Source organism: Carassius carassius, chromosome 31 (assembly GCF_963082965.1).
Source record: "Carassius carassius chromosome 31, fCarCar2.1, whole genome shotgun sequence".
NCBI classification, from domain to species: domain Eukaryota; kingdom Metazoa; phylum Chordata; class Actinopteri; order Cypriniformes; family Cyprinidae; genus Carassius; species Carassius carassius.
This window is the reverse complement of record NC_081785.1, coordinates 18,311,445-18,336,640: the sequence shown is the minus strand read 5'-3', so window position 1 is coordinate 18,336,640 and position 25,196 is coordinate 18,311,445. Positions and strand designations below refer to the sequence as shown.

Genomic DNA, 25,196 nt, shown 5'->3' with positions numbered 1-25,196 from the left:
CTGTACTAATGCATATTAATGCATTTTCCAATTGAAATAAACACTAGAAGCAGTAAAACTCAAGACATATTCTATTCTTTTTCAAAAGGGGTAGCACATTAAGGCAGGTAATATCGGCATTCCAGAATTGTCGCCACAATCACACATTTCTTTTCAGTGAGCCTGGATTGGTTTCAATTGTTGAAAAAAAGAGAAGGTCAGTGTGTCAGTGTTTTTCTCACAACAACAACAAAACATGATATTAAAATCTCTAATGCTTTAAAAGAAGTCATGGGACATATTCATATTCATGTACCATATTCATTGCATGTGCAGATCAAGATTAATTATTTGTCCTGCATTAAGAAAAACAAAAATATTTTTCAAGGCAGACAAAGATGCTGACATTTACTGGCCTTCAAAGTCCAATGAAGCATACTTTACAAAACCTACAACAACTGAACCTAGTCTCGTGTATCCAGACCTTCAGACTGAAAACTTCAGTCAACAGTCAGTGGGCGTGACGTCTGAGGCTGAGACTACCATTTGCATGACTTTACAAGACTATTAGACGGTTGAACAGGCTAAAGACAAAGTACACGACACTGAGTGACATTCTGAAGAATCTGTGTTGCAAACAGCACGTCAAAGACTATAAAGGCAACTTAATCATTGTAATAATAAACAGCTCTACCAAGATTTAAATTTAAACAATCCAAAAACCAGCGTATTTTAACTTCCTCCTCCCACTGAAGAAATGACGATAAGCTGGTGAACTGATTGTGTGAGGTTCTGGTCCTTCCTCTGGTCTGCCTCAATCCTTTTCTTTTGTCACTGAACTTCATGTTATGTGTTTGCTTCCATACCCCAGCATCTAAACTGGGCTGCATTCCCACCAATAATCCAACCCAGACTCTTTTCCATTCCTGTAGATAGCTTGATGTTCTTCATCTGTTCCTTTCAGTTATGCAATGAAATGGTCAACACACTGATTTAGACACACTAATGAAGTGACAAAGCGGGGAGTTCATGGACATTTTTCTTTTAAGACATCTATATTTCTTTTGTAGGATAACCTCAAAATCATGGGAAGACATGATCTATGCCTAACCAGCAATCAAGGGCAAAACCAATAAGTGTACAGCAGCCAGAGAGGCAACACCCTGTTAGTACAACAACACGCATTGATCCCTACAGTCCCACAGACTTCAACTGAAAAACGTATAGAAACCACATACTGTAGCTACACCCAAAACCATCCATATGATGTCATATGACTTTGTGTATGTATGTATGTATATATATATATATATATATATAGTACAGACCAAAAGTTTGGACACACCTTCTCATTCAAAGAGTTTTCTTTATTTTCATGACTTTGAAAATTGTAGAGTCACACTGAAGGCATCAAGGGCTATTTGACCAAGAAGGAGAGTGATGGGGTGCTGCGCCAGATGACCTGGCCTCCACAGTCACCAGACCTGAACCCAATCGAGATGGTTTAGGGGTGAGCGGGACCGCAGACTGAAGGCAAAAGGGCCAACAAGTGCTAAGCATCTCTCGGGGAACTCCTTCAAGACTGTTGGAAGACCATTTCAGGTGACTACCTCTTGAAGCTCATCAAGAGAATGCCAAGAGTGTGCAAAGCAGTAATCAAAGCAAAAGGTGGCTACTTTGAAGAACCTAGACTATGACATATTTTCACACTTTTTTGTTATGTATATAATTCCACATGTGTTTTGTTGCCTTAAGTGTGAATCTACAATTTTCATAGTCATGAAAATAAAGAAAACTCTTTGAATGAGAAGGTGTGTCCAAACTTTTGGTCTGTACTGTATATATATATATATATATATATATATATATATATATATATATATATGGGTGCTTCTCAATAAATTAGAATGTCGAGAAAAAGTTATTTTACATTTATTTTACATTTATTTCAGTAATTCAACTCAAATTGTGAATCTCATGTATTAAATAAATTCAATGCACACAGACTACAGTAGTTTAAGCCTTTGGTTCATTTAATTGTGATGATTTTGGCTCACATTTAACAAAACCCCACCAATTCATTATCTCAACAGATTAGAATACTTCATAAAACCAATAAATAAACATTTAGTGAATTGTTGGCCTTCTGGAAAGTATGTTAATTTACTGTACATGTACTCAATACTTGGTAGGGGCTCATTTTGCTTTAATTACTTCCTCAATTCGGCGTGGCATGGAGATGATCAGTTTGTGGCACTGCTGAGGTGGTATGGAAGCCCAGGTTTCTTTGACAGTGGTCTTCAGCTCATCTGCATAGTTTGGTCTCTTGTTTCTCATTTTCCTCTTGACAATAGCCCATAGATTCTCTCTGGGGTTCAGGTCTGGTGACTTTGCTGGCCAGTCAAGCATACCAACATCATGGTCATTTAACCAACTTTTGGTGCTTTTGTCAGTGTGGGCAGATGCCAAATCCTGCTGGAAAATGAAATCAGCATCTTCAAAAAGCTGGTCAGCAGAAGGAAGCATGAAGTGCTCCAAAATTTCTTGGTAAACAGGTGCAGTGACTTTGGTTTCCAAAAAACACAATGGACCAACACCAGCAGATGACATTGCACCCCAAATCATCACAGACTGTGGAAACTTAACACTGGACTTCAAGCAACTTGGGCTATGAGCATCTCCACCCTTCCTTCAGACTCTAGGACCTTGGTTTTCAAATGAAATACAAAACTTGCTCTTATCTGAAAAGAGGACTTTGGACCACTGGGCAACAACCCAGTTCAACTCAACTCAACTCAACTTTCTGTTAACATGCTTGGATACAGCACTCTGTGAAAAGCCAGCTTCTTTGGCAATGAATGTTTGTGGCTTACCCTCCTTGTGAAGGGTTTTAATGATTTTTTTCTGGATAACTGTCAGTTCAGCAGTCTTCCCCATGATTGTGTAGCCTAGTGAAACAAACTGAGAGACCATTTTGAGGGCTCAGGAAACCTTTGAATGTGTTTTGAGTTAATTAGCTGATTGGCATGTCATCATATTCTAATTTGTTGAGAATTGGTGTGTTTTTGTTAAATGTGAGCCAAAACTATCACAATTAAAAGAACCAAAGACTAAGACTGCTTCAGTCTGTTTGCATTGAAGTTATTTAATACATGAGTTTCACAATTTGAGTTGAATTACTGAAATGAACTTTTCCTCGACATTCTAACTTATTGAGAAGCACCTGTATATATATATATATATATATATATATATATATATATATATATATATATATATATATTTATATATAAAAAATTAGGATTTGAAATTAGGATTTTTTCAAGCTTCTATGCTTAGGTTGAGTCATTTTACTTTAATGGCAATGTGCAGGTCATTTTCCAAGCTATTAAGTGAAATAACTGAACATATAGGAGCCTTCATATATATATATATACATACATACATACATACAAAAATTTTCATCTGGCTAAATATCAAAAAGATATTACATTTAATCAATTTAAATAAATTAAATAGTATTGGCTAGGCAATGTCGCTGTTGCAGTGATGCAGTTGTTATGAAAATCACTGCAATCAAAGTAATACTGATATTCAAAGCGACAGCCAAACAGAAAGTGTTATATTTAATGCAGTTTAATAAATGAAAAGTAAATACTGAGTAACATATTATATACAGCTGCTCCTTCAGGGAAAATAGCTAAAAAAAACATGCAGAATTAAACACATTTAGAGCAAGTTTCCTGTCTGAATGAATCAGTGTATCAGTTGAGTAAATGATTCTATGACTCACTCATGTGTTTTGTTCCTCAATGAATCGGTAGAGTCGGTTGAATAAATGATCCTGTAGGTCAATCATATGTTACGCATTTGTTCTCCAAATTAATCAGTTTTTTAAGGTTCTAACACAACTTTGTAATCAAACACTTTTTGTCTTGTTTATTTCATATGCTTATGATTTTGTGTTTTAAAAAAATGTGACATTTGGAAAAGTTGGGAAAATTAGTTGGAAAGTATTTGATATAAGTAACATTATGTTTTGGGGTAGTCACACCATTTTACAACATAAACTGACCTTGTCTTGCTATAAGTAATGTTAAGTAATATTAACTAATATCAGTCTTTTATTATAATTATTATTATTAATTTTTTGCCAGTTCAGTAGAAGCAATAAATGGGTTGAGACTAACTAGGCTACACCAATACAAAAAAAAAAAAGAAAGAAAGAAAAGAAAAGTTGACAGGCAGACTGGAATCTGATTAATGTCCTACGATAGATAAAGCAGCTGCTCTGTTATTCCTTGACTTGGCTGAATACTTCAGTGGTCTGAAAGAGTTCCCACATAAACCCACCAGAGGAACCCTTTGGTCCAACTCCTTCCTTTGGGAAAACATTTCTTTTTTTTCACGTCTGGAGAGCAAATCAGCATTTGTTTGTGTTGAGCAACGGTTTCCATAGAGACTGAAGGTTCTCAGACATTCAACATTCCAGAATATTTCTTCTCATTTTTTCTTTGATGAAACAGGCATGTTAACTAAAATCCCTTCTTTTTTCCTCCTGGAGAAAGATTACGCTTATAATAACTAGAGGCCACTAAAAAAAAAGTGAAGTGTATTTTTAACATTGACTGATTTTAAAAGACAAATGGGACCTCAAAATGTAGACTTCAGAAAAGCTCTCCTGATCCATTAGTATGCTAGCATGTGATTAGCGCTTGATTAGCAAAACAGCAAAACAGCAGCCAACAAAGAACCAGATGAGAAGATGCCCAAACCTGTGGATCATAAATTGAACCACACTCGATTGATTCAAGACATGCAGAGGGAACGTTGCCCAATCAGGGCTCAGTTCAGTTCATTCAGTTCTACAGTGAGTCAGAGATGCTGGTCGTAGAAAGTAATCCACCCTGTGGAAACACTGTTTTTCAAATTGTCAAATGACAGCTTTTTTCAAAATGTGCCTCCATCACATTTGCAATGCTATTTGAACAAACCATATTCATGACAAAACACAGAAACAACTTCTAGAACATTTCTAGTAAACAGCAACAAGCATTTAATCTACCTGTGAATAGTGCAACTGCATAAATAATTTGCAACTAGATAAATATTGAAAGGATACTGTTGTTAATCTTACTGTGTTGTTTTAGTTAAATATTACAATTTTGCAATGTTAATGTTATATTATAATAATGTTATATTTAATCAATGTAACACTCACTGTCGTGCAGTTCTGAAAATCAGCGCAAAGTCATGCTGATATTCAGCAACAGCTAAATGACAACTAATAGTTACTAAATAAATACTATAATTATAACTATATAATAAACTAAAATAAAAAAAAATAAATAAAATGGTGTTTCCTTCCTGAGTGAATTTAAGTGAATCAGTTGAGTAAATGATTCTGACTCACTCATATACGGTTGAGTGGGTTGAGTGAATGATTCAATAGGTCAATATAAGTTGAGTGTTTCTGCTCCGAATGAATTGACGTTTTTTGAATGAATGAATAAATTCACAAAGACAGTCACTTGTCACCACCTTCTTAAGTAACAGGTGTAAGAGACACTGAAAATGTCGAAAATGCTTGTTTGTTTTAATAATCAGAGTAGCCTAAACAAGGTAAAATGACAGAAATTGTTAACACAAAGTTAACACAAACAAGCGACAACACAATCTCCAACTTAATGATTAATGACTATTTAATTTAACCACTATAATATTACAATCCATGATTTAAATGGCAAAATCTTTTAGAGCCTTATCAGCATAAAGATTTCCACCACGCCCTCAAAATATGGACCACTATATTTTATTTTTCAGATGATTTTAACACAAAGAAGCTTTCGGAGAATAACAACATCAAACCATTTCCAACATAATGACTTAAACATTTGCCTTCGGTTGCAGTGGATGCAGCACAATGATGGAGCCGCTCCAGATACAGTACAGTAGAAGAGCAAGATCACTTCTCCAGGATACTGATCCTCAGGACATTTCCTTGCCCGTCTGTGATTCCTAACTTGCACTTTTTCCATATAAAACCACTTTAATCCATTTTAGTTCATACTGAGACTAGCCAGAGTAATGGCTTGAAACAAGAGTTTTACTGTCCTTAACTCAACTGAAATCTACATTTCTTTACTGCGCTGATAATTTCTCACTCTTTTACTTAAGGGTTTATTGTACAGATAGGTGTTAGATCCTTAAAAATTAGGGAATGAATACCGGATAACAGTGGCAAGTTACCATACAGTTGTTTCCTGTGTGTTCTGCTTTCCTTCAGCTTGTTACTCCATTATTACAAAACCCACGCCAAACTCTCTCCATTGCAACCACAGTCATATCCATGCAGATAAACTGATTTAATGAAGACTCCAGATTACACAAGCTGCCTCTCTGAAATGTAGGAGCGTTGGAGATCTATTGCAAGTACATGGTGAAGAAAGTCCCCAAGTTCAAAGCTTAACCAAGACACCAATAAACCTGTATTCTTGGTAATCTGTGTTACTGATCTGTGCCATGTGTGGCTTGATGGCCTCATATTGGAAACCTTGTGAATATGTGGTCTGTCCAAATATTATGTCTGATTTTGTATCAATGGATTTATGGTAGTATATATGGCCAAGGAATAAATTTTAAGGCCAGTGTCACAGAAGAGCGGATGATTGTGGTCCTTTTGTGGGGGAAAACCAGCAATAAATGCACTCTGGGGCTCATCGAACTGCCACTGAAATCCTGTAACATGTAACATTTCTGTTTTCTGTAGACGGGGCTTTTCAACCAGTTGCTTGATACTTTAGTGCTTTTTGGAATATGAGAGTAATTTTCTGTGCTGTAGAGTACTAGAGCCAAAGTAAAGTTGGTCAGATTTCTTTTGATTTACCTATTGCTAGACTATCAAGTGAGTGAAAACAGAAACTGGAAAAGTGTGCATGGAAACTTTAGGCACTTTAGGGAGCTGACGGTTTATCTGATGATTCCTGACTTTCATCAGCTATCTGACAATTTTCCACTTTCTGCTTGATTGCAATAGGCCTAGCCGAAACACAAAATTTTGTTGTCTTATCAAGTTTATTCAGTACTTTATTATACACTTAGATCGCAATAAATATTTAAAACAAGTCCAGTACTCAATTGTGCTTGATATGTAACTTTTGAGTCAGTTATTTAGGTTATCATGATTTTTTTTACTTTCAACAACTTGCATAATTTGACTTTGAGTGGGGACATTTTAAAGTACATTTCAATTTTAGACCTTAAAGAATAAATATGCTGATATTACCAGTAGCCTATACACTTTAAATTACAGTTGTTCAGTTGTTTACCATCATAGCCCATAGTAACAAATCAAAACATAACATTATGACAAAGATAAGAATTTAACTTGTCTGTGAAGTTTCTTTCTTTTCTTTTCTTTTTCTTTTTTTTTAATTATCCACTTGTTTAAAAAAAGATTTAACAGGACTGACAACACAATCTCATGGCAATTCGTAACCGTTTTACATTTTAGTGAATTGGTTTGAATTGTTTTGGGTTGACTTGATATATCCACACTAAGGAGAAGTGTGAAACAAACAAAAAAAAACACGGAACTAAAGACAGACCACAAACCATCCTTGTGATTAAAGACCAAACCATTACAATAAAATAAGATTAGATTTTTGTTATACAGTATACTGTATTATAAACAATGTTAACACAGAAAAAGCAAAACACTTGCAGCAGCTATTTAATGTCATTTTTCTACACATAATATGTAGATAGGGACACGAGGCATACGTTATGACCCAGTTACATTCACCCAAGCATTGTGTGGAGCACTAATGCTTACTGAAGGCCAACAGGACTCGCCTCTCGCCCAGCTGGTGTCTGTCTGCAAGTGATTATATCACACTGCTCAGCTTCATGTGACATGCTCTCTCAGCATTTGCCCATTATACTGGAAAAATTCTCATCATCGCGGGCAACAGCAACCTTGGAAAATGCCAACTACACCACAGCGTGAAACATGGGCGTTTAATGCCAAACTGGTGCCTAATCATGAACAGCTCTGTGCCATAAACTTTTAGTGGTAGTAAATAGAGGGATGTGTGAAACTACTGCACATCTATGCACAGCAAAAGCATGCACTGATTGTGATAAATGGTTATCTTACCGTGATTATAAAAAATGTAAGGAAATGTCCCCCTCCTTCCCTTCTCTATTTTTTTCTAACAAGGGTGTCATTTTTTTCTTGTTTCAGCATATGTTAAAAATGGAACAAATGCTTGCCATTTAGTTAATGAATGGCAGTTGGCTAAACAAATACATTATGCTGTCCACCTTGATAACATTTTTAAATATTTGTCTGGCAATAAAAACTTGTATTGTAGCTCATCTGACAAGAGATGCAATTGCCTTCCCAGTTTAAAGGCTTGCAACACTGCTAAAACCTTCTAAACACATGCATGCTCATCATATCCTGTTTTATTTCTCGTTACCATGACACAGGAAGTAAACTATGATAAATAACAGCCGGTTTCCAAGGAAACTACTTTTTTTTTTACTCCCCCCCCCCCTCCCCCCGCCCTTTCCTTTTTGAGAAATTAGTTGCATTCTTTTCGGTATTGTGTCACAACAAAAATGAAGTTTGTTTGAGATGATCACATTTATGTCTGCAATTTGGAATATTTGTTTTGTTCAAATGTAATCTTGTTTTATTCCCTCGATTATCTTAAATAAACACATACTTTAGGGCTCATACTTTTACTTACACAGGGGCTAAACAATCCTGTCACTCAGTGAACCGTCACTCACCTTTTGATATTTTTCCAAGACAAACATTTGTGGGCTGTATTGACATGTAACTGTCGAAAGCGTTGTACACGAGAAGATGTTTTAGCTGGTACAGTAAGCCTTTGATGAATAGACAGGTGATGTAAAATGTAGTAACGTATTTATTTTTCAACATCAAGATTTTGCATTACAGTCAAATTTTAAGGTGTGTTCAGTGACTCTGTAATCATCTTTCAGCTGTCAATCAAAAGGGAACAAACTCACCCACAACAGAGTTACTAGGGCAACATCTCCTCCCACCCAATGCTCGATGTCCTCCAGAAATGACAGACATCAACATTGTTATGTGTATACATGTAATTTTTAAAGTAAGGGCCTATAAAAGGATTGCCCTCAAGGTCTGTAGACTGTGTGTGTTTCTTCCTCAGCTTCGACTCAATGACAAACTTTAATATTTCGTCTGTTCTCAGCTCACAAGAAGAACACTTTGCCTCCCAGCCTTCCCTCCGCCTTCAGCAGTGATGGGTTCAGTCCAAAAAACTGTTATTCCACACACCCCGTTTACGTAATCACAGCCATCTGTGTTTGTTTTCACCACTCACTCCTCCTCCTTTTACTTCTGTACACCCTTATCTATCACACTGGCAGTGGGCTTCCACAAATAGCTGTTTAGGCTACACTGCAAAAATATAATATGCTGTACTTTTGTAGAGAATAACAACAGGAAATCACGTTATTTATAAGAGCGGCATTTTAGAATAATGATCTGAGAGCTACACCAGTTTGCTTATGCCAAATATCTGTTACCAGACAAATCACAATAGTTCTCCCGCGGAGACGTATGAATGTTTTGTTCATGGACAGATGCAGTGTTGTGGAGTATTGACTGAAAGAATAACTCAACAAGCATATCTTAATTTTTCAGAAGCCTGGCTGTAGCTCAACACTTTACAAAATGATGTAGTCTTTCAGCTTTTTTTTTTTTTAATGAGTGGTGCTGTTCTAACAAGTGAACTGAGGCAATAATTAGGCACACTTGCCTGAACTGACATTTCTTACTGAAGCAGCTTTGGAAAGTCTGATTAATGTAAGTGTATCAGTTTGTTTGGACAGTTAAAGGGATAGTTCACCTTATAATGACAATTGTGTCATTAATTACTCACCCTCATGTCATTCCAAAGCCGTGAGACCTTTATTCATCTTCAGAACACAAATGAAGATATTTTTGATGATATCGAAAGCTTTCTGAACCTGCATAGACAGCAATGCAACTGAAACGTTGAAGGTCCAGAAAGGTATTAAGGACATCATTAAAATAGTCCATGTAACACCACTGGTTCAACCTTAATTTTAAGAAGTGTCACCATGGATGCCAGTCAGAATCAAATATTCCAGAGAGCCAAATAATTATAAATGATCCCATATGATGATTTGCTACTTTTGTGTGGGTTTTTGAGTTTGTATCCCGATAGCACCCATAAATCTCAGAGACTTCTATTTTATGTGCGTGTCTTCATCTGGAAGATATATTTATTTTAAGGGTTTGCTCATCTGTCTCCAAGACTTTTCCTGTGAGATGTTAAAAAGACATTTAGAAAATGTCTTTAAAATGTAATTTTTTTTTTTTAATATGTTTTTGTCAGATGTTTGTGCACAACAGATGTTTTCCAGATGAAGAGCTCTTAAAAAACACAGACATATCTGGGTAGTGTAGCTAATACTTTCTCAGAAGAGTAGTTTGACTGTAGCCGAGCTATTTTAAAATATGAGTTTGTAACATGCTACAGTTTTAAAGTAGCATCCTTAACACTAGAAAAAAAACATTATTAAAGCAGGTCGAGGCAATCTACAAACTTTAAAGCTTTATCCTTTCATTTTGTTTTAAAAAGGAACAGTTTGAGGATGTGAGGACTGTGGGTGCTCAGATCAGAGAATGCTTTTGGTGATGGTAAGCAAACAATGATAACAGAGCTGGAAGAGATGGGCAGGGACAATTATCTCCCAGCACGGATTGCTGGATCTGCTGTCAACAGAGGGAGGAAATGAAGATCACTGGAAAATCCTTGCTGGTTGAACCTCACAGTGTCTACATGGGGAAGAGCCCAGTGAACAGGACTGCAGTTACACTTGGAGTCTGCAGAGACGGGGCAGACATGGGTGGCACAGTAGAGTTAGGAGATTGCTGATGGATCAGCTGTGGGTAGAGCTGTCAAGATAAATCAAACACAGGACAGAGAGAGGTTTGCAGCCACATAAAGAACACATGTGGCACAGAAATCATTCAAATGCATCATACATACACTATATACATATGTATATATATATATTCAGGGCACAAACATATACAAAGTACAAGTTTAACTTACTGACCTTGACACAAATTTATGAGAGTGATTTTATTTTCTTGTTTTATGGTTTTCTTCATGTTGGTCACATGGACTTAAACTTTTTCAAATAATAAATATAGAAAAAAAGTGCTTCACTGCATTTTATTATTATTATTTTTAAATCTAAGAAATACCAATAAAATATTGTTTAGTTAATAAGGTTTTCTTAAAAAAAAATCACATTTGATTTGCAAGGACATCAATGTTGATCACAAAACAAGTCATTGTGTGAAGTCATTGTAGTGAAGTCATTGTGTGTGTGTGTGTGTGTGTGTGTGTGTGTGTGTGTGTGTGTGTGTGTGTGTGTGTGTGTGTGTGTGTGTGTGTGTGTGTGCACTTTCACTGCACTTGAAAACATGTTGAGCAGTTACCATGGTGCATTTATCAATCCAGGGGTTGGGCTAAGACACACCTATCTTCACAGGAAATGTTTGATCTGTCAAATACTGATGCTGTTTCAACAGACATTTACAACATCCGCACACAAATAGTCATTCACAGTTCTAAGTGCAATGCAAAGCGCCTGATTCATATTCATAATCATGAAAGAGTGAACTCTCGGACTGCTCTGGCTATATTCTGTTTGTAAAAACTCATTTTACAAACACAAAGCAGTGAAGACGAGCATGTTTAGCATGGCACTTTACTGTTTGATGACATCAAATGGCCACCAGGTCCAGGTCAACATGTGGCTATTTGATCAGAGTGAGTCATTCAGCATGCTCTTCTGAAAAACAATGCCACTCAAATGGAATGAAGAAGCTTTGTACCGAGTAGCCTACAGGATCATATTTCCATCCCATTCAAACAAGCAGAACTCAACCTGCATCCAGTGCAACTCTGATAAAGGTTGTTCACACAAACAGCGAGTTTCTCGTGTTTGCAAATTTGTTTGCGAACTGATTTAAAAGCCAAATCGACACAGAATACAGAGCGCAAAAAAATATGCATACATAATGAAGAAAAGCGCGTTCTCGTGTACGCGCGCTTTCGCTCTCGCTCTCTCCGTCACCGTGTGCAAACTATTTCCACAGTACTATAAATAAGGCTGCAGAGTGCCTGGGCTCAAACCTAAGGCGTGGCTGTGTGCAGGTGGACCGTTGCTGCTCTCCATCTCAACTTTCTTCAAACAGGACTTTCTCCTCCGAGGAACTAAACCACCGCAAACATGCCTAAATGCCCCAAGTGCGAGAAGGAGGTTTACTTTGGTAAGACTCGAGTTAAATATTCATATTTAGATGCATGTTTCTTTTAATAAATAGGAAAAGAACGAAAAGAAACTTATTATAAATACTTTTCGATGTTTAAAATAAAGTAAACTAGTTTGAATAAGCAACAGCACGAGGGAATAACCAGGAAGAGAGCTGTCAACTGATGCATGAACGTATTTCCTGCTTGAAACTTTTGCAAAACTGCTCTAAACACAACTTGTGCAGGCAAGCATTTGGAGCAATACAACTCTTGCAGCAATAAAACACAAATACAGTGTATTATAGAAAATATAGTTTGCATAAAGATTTTTAGACTTAAGATAATTGCAGTGTTGGGCGTAGGGTGGTTAGACTAAAAAATATATCATTCTATAATGTGTAATTCACATTAATGTTATATAAAAAGGAAACAAAAAGAACATAAATCGCATACGGGCGCAGTACAGCAGTGACTAATAATGCAAATGAAAATGTCAATGCTTTACATTGTAAAGAAACCTGTTTGCATTGTGTATTCAGCTTAACTATTTAAATATTTTCAGTACCACTAGGGCAACCAAGATAAGATGTCTCTTTAAAGAACTTTACTATTTGGCTTATATTCATTAAGCAGAATGAAGATTTAAAAAACAGAAGCTATGCAGAATAAAAAGAGCAGATTACAAATCTCTGATCAGTGTGTCCTCTGTGTAGTTGGTTGAGGAAGTTAAGTCATTACTGTCTTAGGTGTGGCTCAGATGACCAAATTATTTCTTGGCAGAATTGCAAGAGCCCAAACCCATTCCCTTTCTGCCTTGTTTGGCCTTTTAAAATGTTCTTTCTCACATGGACCATTGATTCTGCATCCAACTCTCCCAGCATGTCTGGATCATGTGTTCACAGTCTAGTACTGAACAAAAGAGCTTCCTGTATCATCCACCGTAGTGTGACATGACTGAGCTGGGATGAGTATGACTCCTATTACAGCTGTTGTAAGCAATTATAGTAGCTCGCAGTAGTCCATAACAATGGGAATAATGTAGTGTATGTGCTATCCTTCAACACTCTGCTTACTGGATAAAAGATGAGGCATTACTTGGTGTCTGGGGTCTTTGCTAACACCTCATCACATTTTTCTGATTTACGTCACAGATGGGAACTGTTAATCTGCCCTTTGTCCATCCTTTGGTTTCTGCATGCCAAAAAGCTCAAACGAATCTTCTCTCAGAGCCATAAATCTGATCTCTTTTAGAGTGGTCATGCTTTCAGACAGTCTTTGGCGTCCATGAGATGTAGACGCTTGCCCAAATCCTCCCTCCTAAAAAGCACCTCCCCTACTGGAGACGCCCCTAGCACGCATGACTTTGTCTTCCCTTCCCACTGCTTTACAATTGTTCATCATGAGGGTTGTTTGGAGAAATCTTTCTGCTGAGGACTGTGGATAAAGACTTCATTATGGGCCTTTTATAAGGGAAGGGAGGAATGAATTCCTTTGGGATTGTCCTGCATGCAGTATCCACACCCACCTATGTTCTCGCTATCATGACTTTATCTGCGTTGAGTGGAGAACTTAATGATCTGACCAGACTTGCAGCATGCTGGACTGCAGAGACAATCTGCCAGACTTGAGACTTCAGTTTGAGCTTTGTTGACATTAAAAGTTCATCATGGCTTTAATCGAACTACATAATGGCTGCAAATCAGCTAAATTTTCCATGTGTAATTAACTTTGTATTCCTCTGACTCCTTTATAAAAACAACTTAAAGGCTAATGAGTGATCCTTTAGATTCCAAGTAGTCTATGAAGTTATAAACAGGCCCAGATTGAAATAAATGGTTCTTTAGCCATTTACTTTTTTGGAGGAAATGTTTGGAATTCAATTGGTATGCAAATTTAAAATGTGCTAAATTAGGCTCTTTTTTCCCCCCTCTATGCCATTTCTTAGCCAAAATATGTTTTATTTATAAACATTTATTACAAATTTAAAGTGATAGTTCACCCCAAAATTTTAATTTGGTAATTATTTACTCACAATCATGTCAATCCAAACCTGCATGACTTTCTTTTTTGCTTCAGAATGCAAAAGAAGATATTTTGAACTATTTTTATCCATACAACGAAAGTCAATGGGGTCCAAAACAGCATTGTACTTATTTGAACTTCATTTACATTAAATATAGGGGGGGGGGAACACTGAAACATTTTTTTAAAATACAAATATATAAAACAATTGTGTTCAACTGAAAGAAAACATATGTTCTGAACAACGTGGCAGTGAGTAATTAAGGATAAAAATTTTCATTTTGGGGTGATCTGTACCTTTAAATTGTTTTTTATAAATCTAGAAATGTGGCTAAAAATTGAAGTGGCAAAGAATGGGTGTCGCCGGAGGGGGAGTACATAAAAAATGAATCCATAAATAGGAAATTTTGTGAATAATGTAAATAATGCACTGCAATTCTGCATCAATCAATTCATATTGGCCTATTTACAGTTAATGTGTTTTTTTATTTATCTGAATGAATGTTTATCATTGATGTTTCAGCTGAGAGAGTGTCGTCACTTGGCAAAGACTGGCATAGACCCTGTCTGAAATGTGAGAAATGCAGCAAGACCCTGTCGCCTGGCTCACATGCAGAGGTAAGTCACTCACAGAAATACACATACACATACACATACAATATCCCCTGTTCAAGTCCATAATGGACTTTGCACTGACTAATGTGTTTCACCTCACAGCATGAGGGGAAGCCTTATTGTAACAACCCATGTTACGCTGCACTCTTTGGACCCAAAGGTAAGTTTCTCCAATGCGTCAATGGCTCTGTTTTACTGTGCTGTAGGGTTATAGTTCAACTAGAGCATCACATGGCAGAGATTAGTGCCTCACCTTATAAACAAATGGATTGAGGACTGCTGTGGGACAGTATTTGACCATAATTTAATGTATTCAATTTCTTGATTTAATACAAATATCTTCTTGTCAGCTATCCACAGAGTTTTCTGTTGTATAACTGAATTTTGCGTCAATGCTACACATATTTTTGACAGTGTCCAGATTTTTTTGTGTTTTCAGTTAGCAAGCTATTCATTTAGCCTGCTAAGCTAACACATCCTGTCCAAGTTACTTCACATAATTATAGAAAAATGTTTAATTTGTATGGTAATACTATATTCTATTTAAGACTTACACGATGACTGTCATATGTAAGTAAATCTTTTTTCTTTTTTCCTCAGGTTTTGGACGTGGCGGCACTGAGAGCCACACATTCAAATAGGTCAGTGAGTTCACCATATAAATATGATCAGTTTTACCTATACATACAGATGATGATGTTTAAACCTGAACTAACTGTACTCTTCTTTCTATTTACAGGTTTATACACAGCTTGATTTTTGTTTTGTTTTGTTTTGGGGGTTTTTGCCACTATATTAAGCCACATATTTTTAATTCAAAGACAAAATGACCAAACCATGCCATGTTTTAGAAAGTACTAATTTGTATAATCTGTTTTTAAAATGTTGTCTGCTATAGCAGCACACAATGTTTCATTAGGGAGACTTATCTAGTCTTTATAATGAAACTGAACATTTTATACATTAAATGTATTTCAAACCTCTGCTTGTCCTTCACACTTCTTTCTCAAATTAATAAATTGATTTAAAAAAAGTACTAGCTATAAATATATAGAATAAATTTTGCATAATTATTTTTAGATTTGATTATCCATTGTACAACATTATGTCCTATTTATCCCCATCATTGCATCACTTATAGCATCATATAATTGCATAATGATTCTGTTACTCTTGTTTTTCTTTTAAAGGCTTAAAGGGATAGTTCACTCTCAAATTAAATTTTGGTATGTTTAAGCTTACCTCAAGGACATCCAAGATGTAGGTTTCTTTGTTTCCTCAGTATTTCCCATTTTGATATTTTTAGGTCAAACCATTCTTGTCTGTGACTCACATAATGCAGGTATATGGTCACCACCTCAAAGAGCAGGCACAGAGGAGTCCAAATTAAACAATTTCCTATCGTAAGGACACATTGATGACCTAAGACACGAAACGAGCGGTTTGTGTAAGAAAACGAACAGTATTTATATCGTTTTTACCTCTTGTACACAACCACGTCCAACTGATCTGAGTGCGCGAGTGCTTCCTGATGTGACGTGTGCGCGCTCTGGCTTAGTCTGCGCAAGCGCGGAAAGCGCCGGAAGTGATCTCTCGCGCATGAACCTCACTCATTGTTTACTGTTTACCACACGATACACCACCAATCTGCACTGTCTGAAATATAATGCAGTAATTGTAATTAATTAATTTGTTTATAATGCACTTTATAATCGTTGCGATTATGATAAAATACAACACATTACTCACTCTATTGACAGCGTGCCATTGGGTCCCTCTGGCATTGGACGTCGCCTCCAGTTTTTACGTGGCAAACTAAACACAACATGCAAAACTCTGCGTCTCAACAGCGGAGAAAACTCAGGAACTTCAGTCAGACAGGTGGGTGATGCGATACTGTCAATGTCCTCGTTGTCGTCTTGTAGTTGTTCCATTCATGACAACATATGCTCTCCACTTCTGTTGGCATCTCACAACACTTGCTACTAAAACACCACCAATTTTGAAGAGATCTCCGTCTCTCTGAGGCTTGAAGACGTGCTGCTGCAGCGGATCGCTCCTGAGTACTTGATCTGTGTATTCTGGTTCAAATAAATATGGTTGTGAAAACAATTAAACGTTGTCTATGGATATATTGAAATCGTCTTCCGTTGCAATTTCCTGTACGTCTAAATATGTTTAGATCTTCACAGTGAAAGGTAACACTTCCGAAATCTCTGTGTAAACCATAGACAGTAAGTGTAAACAATGAGTGATGTACATGCGCGAGAGATCACTTCCGGCGCTTTCCGCGCTTTCGCAGACTAAGCCAGAGCGCGTACACGTCACATCAGGAAGCACTCGCGCACTCAGATCAGTTGGACGTGGTTGTGTACAAGAGGTAAAAACTATATAAATACTGTTCGCTTTCTTACACAAACCGCTTGTTTCGTGTCTTAGGTCATCAATGTGTCCTTACGATAGGAAATTGTTTAATTTGGACTTCTCTGTGCCCGCTCTTTGAGGTGGTGACCATAGACCTGCATTATGTGAGTCACAGACAAGAACGGTTTGACCTAAAAATATCAAAATGGGAAAAACAAAGAAACCTACATCTTGGATGCCCTTGAGGTAAGCTAAAACATACCAAAATTTTATTTGAGAGTGAACTATCCCTTTAAGGTTCATTCACACTGTCAATGCTCGTTTACATTCATAGTGCTGTTGCTCTAAGGTTATTGGTAGACTGCAATCTGGACAAATCTTTAAAAAAAAATGCAATCACAGATGATATACAGTATGTTGATGCTAAATCTAAGAAATCTTCTAATTGGATTGTGGATTTGTTTTCTTGCTGCTAAAGATATACAATTCTGCTGTTGGAGAGTGTTGTATATTATATTCTAAACTACAGCAGTGCTATTGCAATAAATCATTACCAGATGAAAAATCTATTAAAATACAATATTCATCTATTAAAATACAATATAAAGGGTTAGTTCACCCAAAAATGAAAATTATGTTATTAATAACTCACCCTCCTGTCGTTCCAAACTCGTGAGACCTCCATTTATCTTCGGAACACAGTTTAAGATATTTTAGATTTAGTCCGAGAGCTCTCAGTCCCTCCATTGAAACTGTGTGTACGGTATACTGTCCATGTCCAGAAAGGTAAGAAAAACATCACCAAAGTAGTCCATGTGACATCAGAGGGTCAGTTAGAATTTGTTGAAGCATCGAAAATAAATTTTGGTCCAAAAATAACAAAAACAACGACTTTATTCATCATTGTCTTCTCTTCCGTGTCTGTTGTGAGCGCGTTCAAGAGAACGAGTCAATCATTTGTTCAATATGTGCCTTGGCTCGGTGTTCATCTTCAGTTCTCTATTCACAGCAGTTCAGTCAGTGTACTGTTTGAGTGCATGAATTACTCCGGGATATTGGTTTATTCTGACTCAAAGGGAGTGTCAGCCACATTAAAAAAGTTAACAGCTTAAGTCATTTGTGTATTAATGAGTATTGGAGACGTGAACCGTTTAAAACGATTCAGTTCGATTTGGTGAACTGGTTCAAAAAGATCCAGTTACATCGAGTGATTCGTTCTCGAACCGGATATCACAAACTGCTTTGTTTTGAATTTTCTCTCACAACAGACACGGAAGAGAAGACAATGCTGAATAATTTTTGGACCAAAATTTATTTTTTATGCTTCCAAAAATTCTAACTGACCCTCTGATGTCACATGGACTACTTTGGTGATGTTTTTATTACCTTTATGGACATGGACAGTATATGGTGCATACACTTTCAATGGAGGGACAGAAAGCTCTCGGACTAAATCTAAAATATCTTAAACTGTGTTCCGAAGATGAACAGAGGTTTCACGGGTTTGGAACGACAGGAGGGTGAGTTATTAATTACATAATTTTCCTTTTTGGGTGAACTAACCCTTTAAGCTTGCAAACACTGCCAAACGTTGCAAAATGTCGTTAAGTTTTAACGGTTAAGTCGTTTTATTGTGTGTAATAATTAACACTATGTTTTAATATGAACTATATCAGTTGGATCATAATCAACAAGATCTATCAATGAATGAATTAAACTCACTGAGACTGCCGACAGTTTCATTTCCATGCATCTTTTTTTATATATATATCAATGTATATGTGCTTACAGAAAAATCATGAATATCCATAAATTCTCTGTTCTGTTTTGCCTGCAGTCAGGACGGTGGTAACACTTTCTTTTTGTAGTCCAATTTAGACATTCTACTAACTATAAGCAATTTAGCAACTACATGTCAACTACCAGTCATTAGACTATTAAAAGGCTGTCTGCTTAATATCTAATTAGAGCTAGCTGACATGTAGTTGAGAACTAATGAGTTTGTTGAACGTATTGCAAAGTTACTTAATTGAGTAGACTGTCTAAAGTGGATTATAACCGAGATGGGTCACGTGAGCGCCATTGATACCCCTATTGCAGGGCTATTCAATTGGCGGCCCGCGGGCCACATGAGGCCCGCCAATCATCTCCATGCGGCCCGACGGCACCAACCTCCCTCCTCCTCTTTTCGCTCCGATTGACCTGAGAAACGTTTTACGTGTGAATATTTCAGCAGTTATTATATGTGTCCCGAATTTATGTCGACTGAACCAGCGATAGGCTACCAATCCTTCGTGAATGAATCATTCTTTTGGTTCGATTCTTTCTAAACGCGCTTGCATAACGGTCTAAAACTATTCGGATTCATTCGGACCGCTCCGTAACTGAATCATCTGAAGCGGTTTCTCGTTCAGTACAGTTACAACAAATAGCGATGTTTTCAGTTGTTTCACTAGTTGTTTAAACACGGCCCAGCGCGGAGTTGCGTTTACTCCCGGTCCCGGACACACTAATATTAAACAGCGTTGCGACAACCAGTGGAAGCGTTTCAGTTCGACAGAAACATTTCTGTTACAAACCACAAATCACTCGATGATTTAATTAGTATTAAATCGGATGAAACAGCCTCAACATTCCCAACAAGACTGATGAGGAAAGCAGGAGAAACATTGTGGCATGACCGAAATTAGAAGACTTTAAATCCCCTAATCACCCTTACAAACATTTACCACATTTACTGTAGTAATTTACCATGGTTGGGCAGAAATGTGCAATATTTATATTGAATACTATGTAGTAATAAATAAATATAGTAAATATATACTATAATATTATATAGTTTAATAGTAAATATAGTGATTTATATTGTATTAGTTTTATTAGGTGGGTAGAGGAATATATATTTAATGCTTGTTATGAAATTATGTCAGTTTCTTTGTAAAGGTGCGTATAGTTTTTAACTTGTGTTTAGGCATTTTTTATACAGTGGGAGCCTGTGGTTAACAAGTCTCACTGTCAGAATATTTTCATTTAAGCATAACAATTATAAATAAAATAATTATTATTTCTCACCAACAGCTATAAGTTTGTATAAATAATTTATTTGTTCCAAGGAAAATAGTTGTACACAGCTGTAAATTATCAAGTTTTTATTTATTATGGTTTTATATATTTGCATACTGTTGGGTACCACATTTCCAAGTAAATACCACACTTCTTTAGGGTTACTTTAGCTTATTTATTGAAACTGTTATGTTTCAATAAATAAGATAAACCCCCAAACCAACCCACCGGCCCACCTCAACTTTTCGATTTGATAATGCGGCCCTCGAATGAAACTAATTGAATAGCCCTGCCCTATTGGTTGTCTCTCCCAAAGTTCACTCTGCAATTTGATTAAAGTTAAGTATTTTTCAAGTTTGTTGTGTCACTGGACACGCCTCCATCCTGGCTGCATCTGAAATCACATACTTCCCTATTATATAAGCGAAAAACTGTGTGTCAAAAGAAGTATGTCTGAATTCATAGTTATCATAAAAGAAGAAGCAAACAAGCACCCGGATGACTTACTAAGATGGACATTTTACTGTCCCATGAAGCCACGGGAGAGTATTTGTGAATGACAATGAAGTGACGCAACTAATGCTGGTAGGGTCACCTGACAATGACAACATGGCGAATGTAGTATGTCCAGATTACATTCTTACTACATAGTACATACGTTTTTAGCAGACACAAAGAAAGTGATTATTCAAAATGAGTACCTACTCAAAAGAGTATGTGGTTTCAGACGCACACCCTGTCTCCAATAGTTAATGTCACTTGTGTTGCTGGAAATCGACAACTCTATTGCATCACTTTACTGGCGGTGTGAACGGGTCTTTAATGTGAAAACGATTCCACATAGAGAAGAAAAAAGCTTTAGTAACTGGCCAACTGGAGTGTTTGGTTTTTTTTTTGGCACTTGGCAAGTGTTCATTTTCCACCCCGTGCCCCACTAAGAAACGAAATGCAGAGCAATTTCCACTTTTAGACAAGGTGATGCCAACAGATGTTGAGCTTTGTATTGAAAAGCGAATTATTACTGGCACGGTTCCAGATTCCAGAAGCATGAAACAGACAAGAGTAGGCAGTGTTCATTTTAGAGTAATGCCACAGAGCACAACCAGTTCCAAATCACTGCAGTCCAGGAAACAACCTGCCAGAGGGAATAAATTCACTATTGATTCAAGCAAGTTTATTTAGAATACCCTTATATGGTAACATACCAAAATGAACAATGCAAAAACCCACATACATTTGGAGTTGACTGACTCAAAAGGGAGTGCCACTTCCCCTCTGTGACTGTTTGACACGTGTGTCTATACCCCTTCAACTCCTTCCCACCAACCAACACTGAACGTCTGCTGGCGGGTCGGAGGACTTCGGTCACTATGGTAACAGACACAAACAAGCCCAACAGTGACTTGTCCAAGGCTCAGCCCGACTCTGTCTGTAGCATTTGACCCTGAACAAAGATCCTTTATCATGGTGCGATCTGGAATGAGAGAATGAGACAAACAGCAAGGGTTGTTCCCCGGTTTGCCATGTCAAATATTTTTCAAAGAAAGAAGTATTGAGCACGCATATGATGAAATGCGGCTATTTTTATAGCAATACAATTTAGATCACGTAATTGTGCAGCTTTCACCCCCCCCCCCAAAAAAAAACGGCTTGCAACCTTCTCACACAGAAAGTATATTTCTGACTAAATCAAGGCTTTTTGGTGTAATAAGAACAGAACTGAAACGTCTGTGAAATCTTTCGCCAGTGATGAGTAAACATACTCAAATACTGAAACTGCCAAGCGATCTACATTTGCATGGTCTTGTCATCTTTATTTAAAATGGTAAAGGGTATCAATCTCTCGCTTTCAACGGCAGTACACTTTCCTTCAACTGTTTTATGGCAGGATGTTTGTCAAGCTCCTGCTGACGTTAAATGGGCAAGCAATGAAGCTACAGACCAAAGAAGATTGTTACCCAAGAGAAACACAGTAGTTTTATGTGTTTCTAAGAGTCGATGAGTTGCAGAATTCATATAACGTTTGTAGCCAACTACACGGTAGAAGTACATCACCATTTCCAGCTTATCTGCTCTATTTTTAAAAACAAGACTTTTACCACTGCACAACTTGTTTTAAGCTTCTCAATTGGACGTTTCCACAAAGCTATTTCCTACAAATGTCTTTTCAGTTAAAGTGTTTTCCATGTAAGAATATAAGAAACCTGCTGTAAGTTCTCCCTTAAACAGTCTAAAAAGATGAAGGATAAAACTTTTAGTTACTTGCAGCAAAACATTGTATTGGTAATAAGTTAAGTTGGTTTTTGGATCTGCCCTACACAGATTCATCTGATGCTTTGAAGTGTAGCAGCATTTATTTACATTTATGCTTTTTAGCAGACACTTTTATCCAAAGTGACTTACATTGCATTTTTTTATCAGTATGTGTGCTCCTTGGGAATTGAACCCACAACCTTTTGCACTGCTAACATAATGCTCTATCACAGAGCCACAGGAACAATGTAACCAAGTGGTTGTAAAAATCCTCATCAAATAATAACAAATAAAAAAAGTGAATATTCAATGACTGTTCATCAAAACTTTCAACATGCATGTTAGACCCTATTCCATCTAATCTACTAAAAGCTACCCGTGTTGCAGCATGAATTAAACCACACCATGCTGGTTTCGTCTGGCCAAAGGAGAACTGGCACCCCAACTGAGCCTGGTTTCTCCCAAGGTTTTTTCTCCATTTCTGTCAGACTGTCACTGATGGAGTTTTGGTTCCTTGCCACTGTTTCTTTTGACTTGTTTAGTTGGGGACACAATTTCTGACAATTACATTGTTGACTTGACTGTACAGATTCAAGGCCTATTGGACGAGAACTGAACTGGATGATGACATCTCTGAATCATCATTGAACTGATTTTAACTTGGACAAAAAATGACTTTGTTACTGTCCTCTTGCATTATTGACAATCTATTTCCCTCTTTGCCACTGTAAAGCTGCTTTAACATAAACTCTTTATTGTATAAAGCATGCAAATAAAGGTTACTTGACTCTCATCACATGGAGAAATGAAAAATATGCCTTTAAGCTACTAAAACTTTCCCAGAAAATTACACGTGCTGTTGTAACATTGTGGTTTTCTTTATTTTATGGCATGCACACCTATGGACGAATGACAGAAATATGCAGTTTCCCTGAGGAATCTGTTCAACAGCTATATCTGGTTGCTAAGAATCCACTTAAAAGCGTCTTTGATATTTTAGTCTCTTTGTATGGCTCATGTCCTTATTAGCTCATGTATATATATGGAACGTTTGACTGTTTTATTATCCATGAGTCGAGTCACAAATCATTCATTGTAAAAAAATGATAACAAATCTCTTCTCAACAAAGTGAAGTACCATGTCAAAGTTCAATATCTGTGTGAGTAATAGCAATGATGTTTACACAACTAATTGTGTAAACAGCAAACAGCAGTGCCAGAATATGACATGAGGGAGAAACTGTGGTTTGATGTTGAATCTGGTCCTCATCTCTTTTGGCAGTATGTAATATTTGTTAAGTTCGATTTTCTGTCCCGTGGGTCCCATCTCATTGTATCCACCCTCACTCACTCACTGTTCTGCCCCAAACAGCAGAGCAAGGCTGGAAGCGGCGCTCCGAGCACCTGCACATCTGTCTCTGTTACTGTGTGGATTAGTGAACAGAGCGGCTTCCTGAGGCCAGATGTGATAATAGACATGCAGTGCTCGGCAAAATAGTAGCCTAAGTAAAACAGTGAGAGAAAAGTTAAACAACTGTGTCATTTATTCAGTATGTCAAATAGCAAATAACACTAGCCATAGAAAATTTTAAAAGAAGTCAGTTTGTTTAAAAAGTATTTAACAGAATTAAAGAAATGTAACAGAACACAAATCTTGCTTCACTGCAAATCATTGTGGCTTTTAGTCATTTTAAGTACATAAAATATATGAATATATATATATATATATATGAACTATATATATGAAAATATATGAACTATATATATGAATATATATGAACTATGAATAACTTTCATAGTTGTCTTTATATATGTAAACTGAATTAAACATTGACTAATAAAATGATTTATATTTTTATATACTGACCCTATACATTTATGAATTTGTTACACATTTTATAATTGTTGCTTTCCCTGGGATTCAAACCCATACAGGGAAGTAATATTTTGGTTTATGCTTTATATATTAAAGCATAGATGGTCTGTGTAATAAATTTTATAATATCAGTCAATCTTAATGTTTTTTGTTGTTGTTTTTTTTTTTTGGGGGGGGGGGGGGGGGTGAAATGTGACACATTTTCCTGAGATTCACTCAAGAGATCCAGCAAACATCTGTTAAGTGAAATCTGTATCAGGGTTTTTTTTCTTTCTTTTACGCAGCTCTTGCTGCATATTAATTTCAAACATGATTCCACAGGTTTACAGTAAATCACAGGGCCATTAAGTCTCAAACCTGTAAACATCTCTCCTGTGTTGGTCCTCCCATCATCCCGAGGGACATCAGGCCGAACCCATGGCGCTCATGATTCACTGGCTTTCCATTGATGAATGAACAAACCTTTCACAGCGGTTACAAACGGCCCGGTGGAATTTCCTCCAAACACACATTACTGAAGTTTGCATTGCAGATTATGCAAACTCTGTCCTTTGTGTGTGTCCTTCTAGAAGACAAAACTGATCCCCTCTGATCGCTTCCATATGTTGTCTAAGATTGTAAAAAAAAAACTACAATCTTCTCTCTCTACAGAAATTATGTTGGCCATT

General features: G+C 36.8%; 1 protein-coding gene across 1 annotated transcript; it reads left to right on the top strand.

The window, feature by feature from the left end:
* Positions 1 to 12,170: 12,170 nt before the first annotated feature.
* Positions 12,171 to 15,955, top strand: LOC132111701 (cysteine-rich protein 1). Its single transcript, XM_059519256.1, has 4 exons — positions 12,171 to 12,352; positions 14,881 to 14,975; positions 15,075 to 15,132; positions 15,573 to 15,955. Exons 1-4 carry the CDS (start codon positions 12,313 to 12,315, stop codon positions 15,611 to 15,613), a joined length of 234 nt encoding a protein of 77 aa, XP_059375239.1. The 5' UTR covers positions 12,171 to 12,312; the 3' UTR covers positions 15,614 to 15,955.
* Positions 15,956 to 25,196: the final 9,241 nt, after the last annotated feature.

Bases quoted from the DNA above. Each gene is read 5' to 3' on its own strand.
- LOC132111701 (XM_059519256.1), top strand. From the start codon at position 12,313: ATGCCTAAATGCCCCAAGTGCGAGAAGGAGGTTTACTTTG. The intron at 14,976-15,074 runs GTAAGTCACTCA...TTCACCTCACAG, and splicing joins CGCCTGGCTCACATGCAGAG to CATGAGGGGAAGCCTTATTG. The intron at 15,133-15,572 runs GTAAGTTTCTCC...TTTTTTCCTCAG, and splicing joins TGCACTCTTTGGACCCAAAG to GTTTTGGACGTGGCGGCACT.